This window comes from Juglans microcarpa x Juglans regia, chromosome 1D (assembly GCF_004785595.1).
Source record: "Juglans microcarpa x Juglans regia isolate MS1-56 chromosome 1D, Jm3101_v1.0, whole genome shotgun sequence".
Classification (NCBI taxonomy): Eukaryota; Viridiplantae; Streptophyta; class Magnoliopsida; order Fagales; family Juglandaceae; genus Juglans; species Juglans microcarpa x Juglans regia.
Genome location: NC_054594.1, coordinates 30,287,549 through 30,301,478, shown reverse-complemented (window position 1 = coordinate 30,301,478; position 13,930 = coordinate 30,287,549). Strand labels below are relative to the sequence as shown.

At 38.1% G+C, this 13,930-nt stretch overlaps 1 protein-coding gene across 1 annotated transcript; it reads left to right on the top strand.

Moving 5' to 3' along the window:
- The first annotated feature begins 8,050 nt into the window (after positions 1-8,050).
- Positions 8,051-13,930, top strand: LOC121265181 (probable transcription factor PosF21). The gene is made up of 4 exons (XM_041168696.1): positions 8,051-9,494; positions 10,612-10,744; positions 11,123-11,207; positions 13,291-13,930. Exons 1-4 carry the CDS (start codon positions 8,779-8,781, stop codon positions 13,650-13,652), a joined length of 1,296 nt encoding a protein of 431 aa, XP_041024630.1. The 5' UTR covers positions 8,051-8,778; the 3' UTR covers positions 13,653-13,930.

The window sequence follows — 13,930 nt, the reverse complement described above, 5'->3', positions numbered from 1 at the left end:
TTGGGATGGGCCATACATACCATAAGGTGATGGTATTACAATGGGAAGCCCGCGATTGAAAAACTCCAGCCTCATAACTTTGCCACTTTGCGCTTAATTGATTATCTACTAAACAAGGGCAAAGTGGTAAAAATAAGAAGTGCTCTGATTGGCCTGGGGATAGCGTATACATACCATAAGGTCAAGGAATTACCTTTGGAAGCCCGCGATTGAAAATCTTCAACCCCATAACTTTCCGACTTTGCACTCAATTGGTTCTCTACTAAGCAAGGTCAAAGTGGTAAAAATAATTAGTGCTCCGATTGACCTGGGATGGGGCATACATATCATAAGTTTGTGCTATTACAATGGGAAGCCCATGATTGAACAAGTCCAACCTCATAACTTTGCCACTTTAAACTCAATTGGTTCTCTACTATGCAAGGGCAATATGTTGAAAATAATAGGTGTTCCGATTAGGGCGATGATGGGGCATACATACTAGAAGGTCATGGTATTATGATCGGAATCTCTCAATTGAAAAACTCCAACCTCATAACTTTGCCAGTTTCTACTCAATTGGTTCTCTACTAAGCAAGGATAAAGTGGTAAAAATAACAGTTTCTCTAATTGGTCTTGGGATGGGCCGTACATACCATAAGGTCATGGTATTACAATGGGAAGCCCCCGATTGAAAAACTCCAACCTCATAACTTTGCCACTTTGCTCTCAATTGGTTCTCTACTAAGCAAGGGCAAAATTGTAAAAATAAGTGGTGCTCCGATTGGCCTGGGATGAGGCATACATACCATAAGTTCATGGTCTTACCGTGTGAAGCCCGCGATTGAAAAAGTCCAACCTCATATCTTTGCCCCTTTAAAATTAATTGGTTCTCTACTAAGCAAGGGCGAACTGAGAAAAATTAGAGGCACTCCGATTGTCCCGAGAATGGGGCATACATACAAGGAGGTCATGGTATTACGATGGGAATCTCGGGATTGAAAAACTCCGACCTCATTACTTTGTCACCTTGAATTCAATTGGTTTTCTCTACTAATCAAGGGCAAAGTGTTAAAAATAGGAGTTGCTCCGATTGGTCTTGGGATTGGGCATACATACCATAAGGTCATGGTATTACAATGGGAAGCCCAAGATTGAAAAAGACCAACCTCATAACTTTGTCACTTCGCACTCAATTGGTTCTCTACTAAGCAAGGGTAAAGTGGTAAAAATAAGTGGTGCTCTGATTGGCCCTGTGATGGGGCATACATAACATAAGGTCATGCTATTTCAATGGGAAGCCCGCGATTGAAGAACTCCACCCTCATAACTTTGCCACTTTGAGCTCAATTGATTCTCCACTAAGCAAGGGCAAACTAGTAAAAATAAGAGGTGCTCCAATTGGCTCAGACATGGGGCGTACATAACATAAGGTCATGGTATTACCATTGGAAGCCCGCGATTGAAAAAATCCAACCTCATAACTTTGCCACTTTGCACTCAATTGGTTCTCTACTAAGCAAAGGTAAAGTGGTAAAAATAAGTGGTGCTCTGATTGGGCCGGGTATGGGGCATACATAGCATAAGGTTATGGTATTACCATGGGATGCCCCATGATTGAAAAACTCCAACATCATAACTTTGCCACTTTGCACTCAATTGGTTCTCTACTAAGCAATGGCAAAGTGGTAAAAATAAGTGGTGCTCCAATTGGCCCGGGGAATACATAATGTATTTCACGTGTCAGCCTTAAAAGAAGAGTTTTAGAGAAAGACGGCCAGTGATAATGATGCCCGGCAAGATTCTACTTCAACACAATTTGTCGTATGAAGAATGGCCAGTGCAGATTGTAGATTGCAAGAAGCAAGAGTTTTGGAATCGGAAGATACCTCTAGTGAAAGTGCCCTGGAATAACCCAGATTTTGAAGAAGCAATTTGGGTACGGGAGGATTCACTGAGAAGTGAATACCCTCTCATTTGTTTGTATCTTAGAATCCGAAAACTTGTGATCTATGCATGAAATTGTTTGAAATATATGAATGTTCTATTTTGTGTGAAATTTATTTGTTCTATGATTGTTAGTCTAAGCGTGGTAACCCTGTGTACACCTACCATACCGTTGAAATAGGGAATGACACGATCTAGAAGGACCACACGTATGTCTGTGTTTTCAGTGGCACAATTGAGAAAACATAGAGACCGTCATCTTAGAGATCGGCTCTGGAGGAGGCAACAATTGATGGCAGCACAGTCAAGACAAATCGAGAAATTTGAGCATCATCATACTCATGTGATGGATGCGGATTCTCGAGAAAATCTTTATCTTTGACGAGCTTTATCGCATGAGGAACGGCAACCTTGGTGCAGCTGGAAGGAAGCGAAAAGGAGATATCTGCGCAATTTTAATCCAGAAGCATAATCGAGTCTCGCAGCAGAAGAACGCGCGAATAGGTTTATGACTTGTGAGACATCGGATACGTCTACAGATCATATTCGTTTTCGTGAAGAAGGTCAACCTATCGAGGATTCGGAGCTCGGGATAAAGCATAGATTGAATCAAATGCGAGTGAATATGTATTTTGACTTCAATCTGGATGCAATATTTTACTTTTCGCAGGATTCAGTAACAGAAGAGGCAAATGAAGTACCTCCATCATCATCATCATCTGTAAAGTCTATGGCCACAAATAAAAAAGGTAGTAGCCCTAATATTTCTTATTACGAATGCTTTGCTTGATGGCTACGGTGCCGATTTCAAGGACGAAATTTTTTTCTAAGGAGGGGAGAACGTGATAACTCGAACTTGACTAAGCATGGTTCATAGATTTAATTCTTAGTTGCCATAGTATTTTAAGGGCCTTAGAATCTTTGATTTAGCAATTTGAGCCCAAGAAAGGAGTAACCCTAGAATGCCTTGTATAATTTTGGCCCTATTTAGAAACCCAAGCCCAATGGTCCTAAGCCCATGATCCAAACCCTAGTCACTAGTGCCATGTGTCATACATGTGTTACACTATAAATCTAGTTTGGATAGTGGACTAAGGGTAGAGAGAGAAGTGAAGGGAAACCAAGAGGTGGCTTGCACACCTACCCTAGAGGAATTGCCACTTGTCAAGCATGCTAGAAGCCTTCTAAAAGAATCAAGGGACAAAATGGACCTAGGGAGACTAAAGGATTTTTGGCTAACCCTTTCCCACATGCCTAGACCCATTATTTTGGCCTAGTTTCGAGTTCCATGGTAGATATTCTTGGAAAGGGCAGCCTAGGGAAGAGAAATATGAATTTTCTAGGAGATTTGCATGGAAAACCGAAGCGACACAAGGGATTTCGAAATTTGTCAGATTTTGCCAAGTGTCAACCATGCAATAAGCTTCTAGAAGAATAGATGAAGAGACATTTACATCAAAGGACTAATATACCCTTAGGATTTCGGCCACTACACTCCCATGTACCTTTTCACTTGCCACTTGTCACTCATGCCAAAAGTTATTTATTGGGAAAAGGAAGAGGCATGATATGTTTTACAAAAGTACCCTTGAGGAAATATTCACTTGTTTAAGAAAAATGAAAGGCATAAAGGGAAAAATGAGGGTTTCAGCCAAGGGAGAGGAAGCCCTACATGCCACCCATGCATGTCCCTTCCCAATGCAATCCAAAGTGGGATTTTAAGAGTCTTTTCGGCAAAAGAGAAAGAGGAAGAAGAAACACTTGCCACTTGTCACTCATGCAAGGGTTTTGGAGGCAACCAAAGGGGGAAGTGAGGAGACCACTATAAAAAAAAGGGAGTACATGCCAATGGGCTTTTCCCTTGCCATTTTTTGGAATTTTCATGAACCCTCACCCTCTCCATACAACTCTCACTCACTTGAAGATTCTCAGACTTTCCCGCAGTTTCTTTCCAACCAAACAAAGAAGACTTTTTTTCAAGAGAAGATTTCGCCACCTTCAAAGAGAGAGAAGGTAAGACTTGGTTTTCTCTTAGTTCCTACACACCCATATCACTTTTCCAACTCAAAATGAGATTCAAATCTCGAAGGAATTCGAGAGTGGTGAAACACGTTTTCATGAAAAACGATTTAGGGTTTTCAAGAAGCCATTGAAGCTGATTAGTGGGAGGTGTTCATCCTCCATGTATTCGACCCCTACAATGTGTTCTAACCCTACTTTGAGTTTTGTATAAAAATACGAGTGAAATGAAGGGGTTTTGACCTAAAAATCCTAAAGGCCAAATGGTTTAAGATCAAGTGATGCGCTAGAAACTCTCACACACTCAAGAACATGAACTAAGGTTTTTAGACACTCTTTCAAAAGTAATACACTTCGGATTATAGGTTGATAATATTTCATTTCGTGGATTTTTGTAAGTGGACACTCAACTTGCTCTCGGTTAATACTTGTATATATTTGTGTAAATCATTTTATTGTTATGGTTGTTTTGATTACTATTTCTTGTTTGCTTACTTGAATATGCTTATATGAATTTGATATGAATGGTATGATTCGGTTGAAGATGAAAATGGTAAGAATATCCTATGTATGTTTCGGTTTTAAGGAAAACAATGTTGTTAATTTGTGATGCTTGATGATTCAGCTATACCATGTCTTAGAGGTTTTGGATCTTAACCAAACACCATGATTTTATGTTTTGTTTCGTTGTCTTTTGATTCCTAATGTTTGAAGTTTGAAGCATTTTTAAGTGATGGTTTTTCATGTTTTTGCACTTACATGTTTCGGTCAAGGCCCTTTTTCATAGTTCCATTGATGTATTTTGATAGTTCATGTGATCTATGCTATCATGCCATAAATTGAACATGTTATGCTTGATTATTTCATGTACAACATTTCATATGTCATATGTCAAGTATAAGAACGTATGTCTTAAGTCTCATGTCACATGCATTTGGGAGAAGTGATCTCAAAAAGTGTTTTCAAATAAAAGAGTCTAAACATTTTTATCATGACCCCGAGTATTAGGGCTGGGGAATGTCCTAGTGGAACTTCTCAATCCACTCTGGAGTGCTTAAGAATGGAGTGGTAACCTCTAGGTCGACAAAGAACCGTCGACAAGCCTTGAATGGATTCTTTTTAAGGAATTCCGAAGCGAGGAAGCGCCTAACGCTAGTGGGTGCATAAGGCATATAACTTGACGAAATACTGTCAAGTTAATATGAAATGACTCTATTTATGACGTATTCATCATAGTGTACGGACCGTTGATGGTGCTATAACTAGCAGGAACACGCAGTGCAAAGGGGAATCGTGATGTGTCCACCCTCTGAACAAGAATAAGAACTCATATGTTATGGATCACTTGATGAAAATCTCGTGATATGATAAGGATCACTTGATGAAAATCTTGTGATATGTTCTGATAAGGCAAGTTCTTATTAAGTTCAACGTAGAAAGGAAAGTAAAAGATGTTTTCTAAAAATGTCAATGTCTCTATTACAAGTCTTTGAAAATGGTTAAATGCACAAGTCAAGTTCCGATCCAGTCATATGCCAAGTACATGTCCATGTACGCATTTCATGATTTATCTTTTGTATGCCTGTGTTAACTATTGTATATTGCGTATTTAGCTGAGATTTCTCGAATCTCATTGTGGTAGTTTCAACTACCATTTCTCAACTGAAATGGTAGAAGTTTTTACAGGATTAGAAGATAACATTCATGGCCAAGTGGAGGAGAACAACACATCCTCCAGAGAGGATCGTGCCTAAGATGGATATGAGTCGGCCTGAGCCCCCCATCCTGGAGCGACTCGAGGTCGTCGATCAGGAGATTACCGAAATACTCCAGTTCATTGAGGATTTCAAACAACACAACAATTTGGGAAGGTCCTGTGTTTTGGGAGTTTAAAATTACTCTATGCTTTGGGATAATATCTTTTATATGATGCATGTTTTATGGGAATTTGACAATGTTGGGATATTTTGTTAGTAACGGTGCCATGTGCTTCGCAATTGCTTATCGCATTGCTTAGATTATCCGACTTTTATTATTTTCTGTTGCGATTTTTATTGTATACTACTAGTGTAGTTAGGTGAATTGCATTTTATCTATTATGTACGAAGGGTGTGTAGCCATGTCTTACATGTCCTGACGTTTCAGTCACCGTCTAATCCCAAGCAGGGACTGGGGGCGCCACAATGAGTATTGTTTCTAATCAGTGGTCTTGTCATAGTTGTCTAACCTGCCTATAGTTTTAGTGTCGAAACCATAGAGTTTGATGCAAAAGTAGATCTAGGAGTGACTCTCAAGGAGGATGAGTCAACCCAACCCGAGATAAGCATGTAGTTAGGTGATCATATGTGTTTGGTTAGCCTTATTTTGGGTGTATGAATCAAACAACTGGACATGTATATAATTATTTAAGGAATGGAGTGACTTTTGGATATTGTGAGAATATCTTTATGGTTTGTAGACTTCTAGTACTATAATGTTTAGCCTTCAACTAAACCTTTACTTTTCCGCTATGATTCAATATTTATATCGTTACACATGCACTTTCATGTAAACGTTGCACACCTAACCTGACTTGAACTTTCGGTGTTGCCGATCGGCAATATCCATGACACCACAAATCCTAGCCAAATCCTTAACCGAGGAACCGGGCATCACGGCTAGTTAGGGTTTCAAAAGGAGAGGGCTCTGCCATTGGGTCTGATTTGGGATGAGGGCTTCCCAGATTTCATTTGGTATTTTTTTTTAGAATAATTCTAGATATAGTAACGGATTGTGCAAGCACCGTACACTCCTTTTGAAAATGAGTGAGGTTCACCATTAAGAAATTAATTTTCATGTGGATACTGTATTTACTCACTTTTTTAAAAATAAGTGCGAAATACTTGCATAATTTATAACTGCAAATATAATTTCTCTTTTTTAAATTAGCCACATGACATGGCCACGTCAAGCAGACATAGGGAGTATATCACAGGAGGTCGAATAGCAATTCTCTTATATATATATATATATATATAATTATTCGGTCAAATACTATTATACATATGAATCTAAATGGGCTAGACTGAGGATACATGACGGATTTCTATTAGGTTATGAATGACAAATACTCGAAATGGTAGTTTTTATCCAAAATACAAGAATTTGAGCATTTAATCAATTGCCTTTTGAAACATAGGGAGTTTTCTAAAATAAATTACAAAACGAAAGGATCATATGGGTATGTACACATCTGAAATTGAATGGGGTGGTGATGTCCAAAAAACCTGATTAATTGATTTAAATGGTTACTCGATTCTCTAATTTGGAATGTTATTTGGAAAATTACTTTGAGGTGGTTGTATAAATGGTCTTATGCGCTTACCATTTCTTATTCATTTCTTGCCTTTTGTGTTGTAATTCTTAAGAGAGCTTTTATGGACGCATTTATTTCTATGATATGATACCTTACTTTAACTCAAGTCATAACTATTAAATCTTGGTTTGATTCAAGGCTGCTTGGTTCTTAAGTAACCTTTATTCTTTTAGTTTGATTAGTTTTTACTTTAATTGTTCATAAAATGTATATAAAAAAATAACCTACACCAATATTCTGTACTTCTTATTAGTATGTACTACTTCAGAATTATACTACATTTCATTCTAGAAGAAGTATTCATTTAAGACGTATCTTTTAAATAATGTTTATGTTAGGAGTTATTTGCATATAACAAATAAAAAATTAAGAGTAACGTCTAAATCCGTTATTTAAAGATTTACATAATTCAATTATGATCGATCGATTCGATATTGATCCAATATCGGATCGATCGATGTATAAAATTATTATACTATTAGCATGATTGAAGGTGAAAAGCTCAAAAAGAACAATCTTATTTAGTTTTAATTACTTGCAAATTTTATTTTTATTGTATATTTTTATCGCAATTTTCCCTCCAAAAAAGATATTATCCAAATAAAATAATTACTAATGTCGAAAAATAGATTGCAGACAGACAAAGAATGTAAGGACACTGGTTGCAGAGGATACGGACCCCTCGTCATGTATATGTATACACACCCTCATATACCCTATATATATATATATATATATACGCACACACGCCCCTCCCCTTCCCCCCTGCCCCTCTCTTTTTACATGCCATCTCCGAAGCTTCGCTTTCGGGTCTCTTCAGACACACTCCTTTCTTTCCATCTCCATGTGATTTTGTTTGTTCAGATTCTCTTCCTGCACAAACGCGTGCGATTCTCCTCTGCTTTGCTTTCCAGCTGCCAACTCCAAGATCTGTTTGTGCAATCCTTTAGAATTTATGTCAACTATTAAGATTCCCGAGAAAATCCCCTGATTTTCCTGGAGATTTTGTGCGTTGTCGTTGAATGCTGATGGATGTGTCTCTTAATTCTATGTTCTATGAGCCTCTCTATATCTAATTGCTCGTTCTGTTCGAATACATCCCCTGGTCAGATCTACGGTTTCCTAAGGTTTCTGTGATCTCTGCTACCTTAATTTTTGGGTTTGTGTTGGGGGGTTCTAGGGTTTTAATCCAGTCAGTTAATGCCACCCTTCTTTAAAGATAGGAGAGAAATCTGTAATTTTTTGGGTTTTCCGTGCTCATCATAGCTTTCATTTATTGTCATCGAATATATTGGGTAATCCATTTGTGAGTCTTGAAGGACAATTGGTTTTTTTAGTGTCTGGAAAATCTGCATTTGGCTAAGTTTCTTCTAGAGTTTTGATTTGTTCGGTAAGGTTCTAAAGTTTCTGGGGGTTTGATATTGTTGAGCTCTTGTGTGAGAGAATAATAGGGTTTGAGCCTTTGAGGTTTTTACTAGATGGATAAGGAGAAAACCCCTGGCCACGGTGGAGGCTTACCACCTCCATCAGGCCGTTACTCTGGGTTTTCGCCCACCGGAAGTAGTTTCAATGTAAAACCTGAGCCATCTTCGGCGTCACCATCCTACCCGCCATTGGCCCCAGGTTCTAGTTCAGACTCGGCTCATTTTGGGCATGGAATGAGTGCTGATTCCAGTCGCTTTAGCCATGATATTAGCCGAATGCCTGATACCCCACGGAGGAGTTTGGGTCATAGACGTGCCCATTCGGAAATTCTCACCCTTCCTGACGATATTAGCTTCGATAGTGACCTTGGGGTTGTGGGTGGCGCCGATGGGCCTTCCTTTTCTGATGAGACTGAGGAGGACTTGTTGTCTATGTATCTTGATATGGACAAGTTCAATTCATCATCTGCTACCTCATCATTCCAAGTGGGGGAGCCATCTTCTGCTGCGGCAGCACCAAGTCCAGCACTGGCAGCCATGCCAACACCAGCATCAGGAGCTGTGACTTCGTCTGAGAATTTTGCCATTGGTTCTAATGAAAGGCCCAGAGTTAGGCACCAACATAGCCAGTCCATGGATGGGTCAACTACGATCAAACCGGAGATGCTTGTGTCAGGTTCTGAAGATATGTCTGCTGCTGATTCGAAGAAAGCCATGTCAGCTGCTAAGCTTGCGGAGCTCGCTTTAATTGATCCCAAGCGTGCAAAGAGGTATTATTTCTTGAAGAATGGTATGCGTTTATTTAATCTTCAAAAGATTAATGATGAACAATGGTTTGTTTTCATATATTAACTCTAAAATTGGTTGATAAGATTTCTTTTTTAAAACATCAATTAGCTGGTCCAAAGAGTCATTCTGTCCTGCACAAATGCTTGTTCATGTTTGGTTGTATATCGATAACATTCTGACTTCATCTTGTTTCTTCCTCTCTAAATATACCAAAATGATATGTTTATAAAAATGCGGGATTACCCATTATGGTATTTATGAGGCCCTTGAAATTTGCTTCTTTGCATACAGAATAAAAGGTCTCTGTTTTTCAGTTCTGAAATTTATATATGCGTATTTTCCTGCTCGGTAGTTCTCTATTATTTATTTTAGCTTGCACACCCAGTGAAAAACTCTAAATGAAGCAGAAATATAAATGAAGCAGAAATATAAGGCTTTACGTAAATTACACTTCTTGCACGGCGTACCACTACACCATGCATGATTACTGTACGCTGCTCTCTAGCTGATTATTTCCTTTCAGACGACGTGGAAAGCAGAACGTCTGACCTGTAAAATTTTTTGGAAGTTCCGCTATAATTTTTGCAGCTTCATTCGCTGCCATCTTTTCCTGCTTTGTTTTTGGTGGCTGCTGTTGAGTTTTGTGGGGTTGTGTTGCTATTGCTTTCTTATAGGTTCCTTGGGATGAGATGAAGATGATCCCTATGATTCTGTCGCCACCTGTTTTTGCTTCATTTCAGACCGGAATAAGATTCTGTAATGCCACCTTTTTTTTTTTTAATTCAAGGGCATATACTACTTTGAGTGATCCCGTCTTCCTCTTATTGTGGGGGTGTCCTCAGTTTTAATGTGACTGCCCATTCTATGGAGAAATAATGTTTAAATTTTCTTGGTACCATGGATTCCAGTCTCGTTATTTCTATGGATGTGTTGGTCAGGAAGCTCTTGCGAGAGGTGCTATTGATGCTCCTCCAAAGTGTACTTTCCTATTAGATGATATATTGCTTGCTCTCTCTGATTATTATTCTCTTTTCAGTTTTTTCCTTGTAATAGCTTTGTGTTTTACTTAAATATCATGCTATTTGTTCCTTGTGATAGGATCTGGGCAAACAGGCAGTCAGCTGCTAGATCAAAGGAAAGAAAGATGCGATACATTTCTGAGCTGGAAAGGAAAGTGCAGACACTGCAAACAGAAGCGACTTCATTGTCTGCTCAGCTGACCCTCTTGCAGGTTAACTGCATCAGCTCTGGACATGCTCTTATTTTTACTGCACGTGTCCAGTTTCAGTGACTATATTTGCTATATGTGGTTGTGTTGGCATGTTTTTCCCTGTTTTTTTTTTTTCTTTCACAATTTTGATATCTAGCATTAGGAAAGTTCTACATATTACGCCATCATCCCACTCTTATCCAATATGATGAGGTGGTATTGTCCTTCAACCTTTGAATTTCTTATTTTAAGAAAATAAAAGATGATCCAAGTGTGATGAAAAGTACTACATTTACAAAGTGGGATAGTAGTGTAGCATATAACATTTATCCTAGCATTATTCAAAACATAGCCTTATATGGTAGTTTCAATGACATTTCTTTTGTTTTTTTTCCTTAGAGAGATACAAATGGCCTGACTGCTGAGAATGGTGAACTAAAGCTGCGCTTGCAAACAATGGAACAACAGGTTCACTTGCAAGATGGTAAGCACGTATCTTGTAAACCCTTTCCAAGATTAGTACCCCAATTCTAAAGTTTCTTTCTTTCTCTCTCTTCCTACAAGTGGGGTGTGTGCATGCTTGCATTCATGTATGTGAAAATTTTGTTTTCATCTTCTAATCTTGATAGAGACATATTCAATGCCACATGACTTTTTTTTTTTTAATGTTTCTGTAGAGATTGGCACAAGATTTTAGGGAAATAATACAGCCAAGATGATGAAGCGTGGTTGAGTAGGATATTCATGATGCATTAAGTATATGCTGTGTGCATCCATGTCATGTTAGAGGAGATAGAGGTTTTAATGCCAAGCTCATTTTTTTTTTCCTGTCTGTCAAGAAGTGAACTTGTGTGTAATTACCTTTTCATTTTTTATGGTGATAAATTGCATTGTCTTTCTAATTTTGTTATCATGCAATTGTACCTTGTTATAAGTAGATGATCTTATATGTTTTAAGGTCCCACTACTAATGAAAGAAAAAGGTACCACTTGCTTGTGTCTTGTTTTATAGGTTCCCATGTTTGTTCTATTCTGGGACTTGACATTTTATGAGTCGCTTGAACATACCTCTAAGTAGACATGTTCCAGCCATGACCTTTCCCTACTTTTTTTGTTTGGATGAGCATATCTAGGATGTGTGGTAACATTTCAGTTGATGAAATACATTATGCCTTGAAGGATTGGTTTTGTATTTTGTTTCACGCAATCTGGTCTTTTGTTTGAATTGGAAAGAATGAAGAAAAAAGAAGAATTAACGGAGGTTGATCCTTAATTGCTTACACTTACTAGGTATATATATCATTCATATTGGACCTGTTTACTACAGAATTTTATTGGTGTCAAGTACGTGTGTGATTTATGCCAATAAAAAAAAAAACCCAGTTACATCTTTTGACTTTCTTTATTGTTAATTGAATATCTTGATAATTTTTCTGTATTTGATGGAAGTTAACTTACAATATTGAGCACTCTGCATAATGGTCCTTTTTACGACTGGGATGGTATTGGAGATGAAATTTCCTTTTAAAATTGGATTTGACCAGCTGGACTATGCATTCCTTTTTTCTTTCTTTCCTACGGTTGGGGTTTTTCTAACAAGTTAATATGCTTTGGTTTCAAACTTTAATATCATTATACTGTAAATATTATTAGGTAGATTTCCCTGACCGGTTAATTATCCTAATGATGACAGTTGATTTTCGTATCTTTGTTTGCATTTTAAAAATTTGGCATTAGTGATACTGGACTATTGGAGATTGCTTATTAAAGGATATGACTCGGTAGTTTTTGTTTCATTTTTCTTCTCTCAATTTGGACTTTCTGTTTAGATATGCTTGGTTTTCTTATCCACCCATGTTGGTTTCTCTATATCTCCCCCCTCTATACAGTTTTCTGCTCCAGAAGTGATGTTATTTGTGCAGTTGTTTGCAGTATATGAAAATATGATTAGTTTAGGGTTAGCATGATGCATCATTTAATGCTTTCTAGGATGGGGAAACAATGAAAATGGCCTATAATGTTAGAGAAAATAAATTTAAAACTCCAGTTGCATGAAATATTTTTTGTTATGCATAAGTTACATACCTAGATCGTTGCAGATACTATATTGAGTTGTTTTACTCATTCCACTAAATCAATCTTATTTGTTCACCCCAAGTATTCCTGAGCCACTTTTTGCAAGGTTAAATTATATTATTTCCCCACCCATTGTCACTTTCCCCCCAAAACTTTGACTTGGTACAACTTGATCTCACAAAGTCCCAGCCATTGTCACTTACCCACTAAAATTTGACTCAGTACAAATGTACGCTCCTAAAATTACCCATGTGGACCCTTTTAGTAATTAAGTGATACATTGGTGCGTTTTGGTTGTGATTGCATTGTAGCTCTTTATATATATATATATATTGTTAGTACCTCACTAATGACCACTAACGACCTCCCTACACCCCAATGCCAAAGTAAAAAGAAAAGCAGTACAAACACACAAACACACAAAATTCACTCTACTTTTTTTCTTGTGGTCTTTTCCATGGTAATTATATCTTGTTTGTGTTCTTTAATAGCACTAAATGATGCACTCAAAGAGGAGATTCAGCATTTGAAAGTATTGACTGGCCAAGCTATTCCAAATGGTGGTCCTATGATGAATTTTGCTTCTTTTGGAGCTGGCCAACAATTCTATCCCAACAATCATGCAATGCACACACTTTTAACCACACAGCAGTTTCAACAGCTCCAGATTCACTCGCAGAAGCAGCAGCAGCAGCAGTTTCAGCAGCATCAATTGCATCAGCTGCAGCAGCAACAACTGCAGCAGCAGCAGCAGGAACAGCAGCAGCAACAAACTGGGGACTTGAAAATCAGAGGATCATTGTCTTCTCCCAGTCAAAAGGAAAATGCTACGGATGCTGACTCTGCTGTTTGAGAGATGGGCAAGTAGGGCAGGTATTTGAAGGGTGGTCATCGTTCAAAATGGTAGTTCAGATGCATCACAGAGGACATTCCATCGACACCCCTGTAGCTCCTCCGTCCTTTTTGAATCTATTCAGGAACATCTTTATCACATTTTACATGTAGGCAGTTCTCGATTTTAGGACTACATGCATTGCATGTGTAGGTAGGTCTTTATATGTTTTAGTTTAAGATTGAATTGTGGATTATCATCTGGTTTGGTTTTAGTTATCTAACACCTAGTTGTTGCTA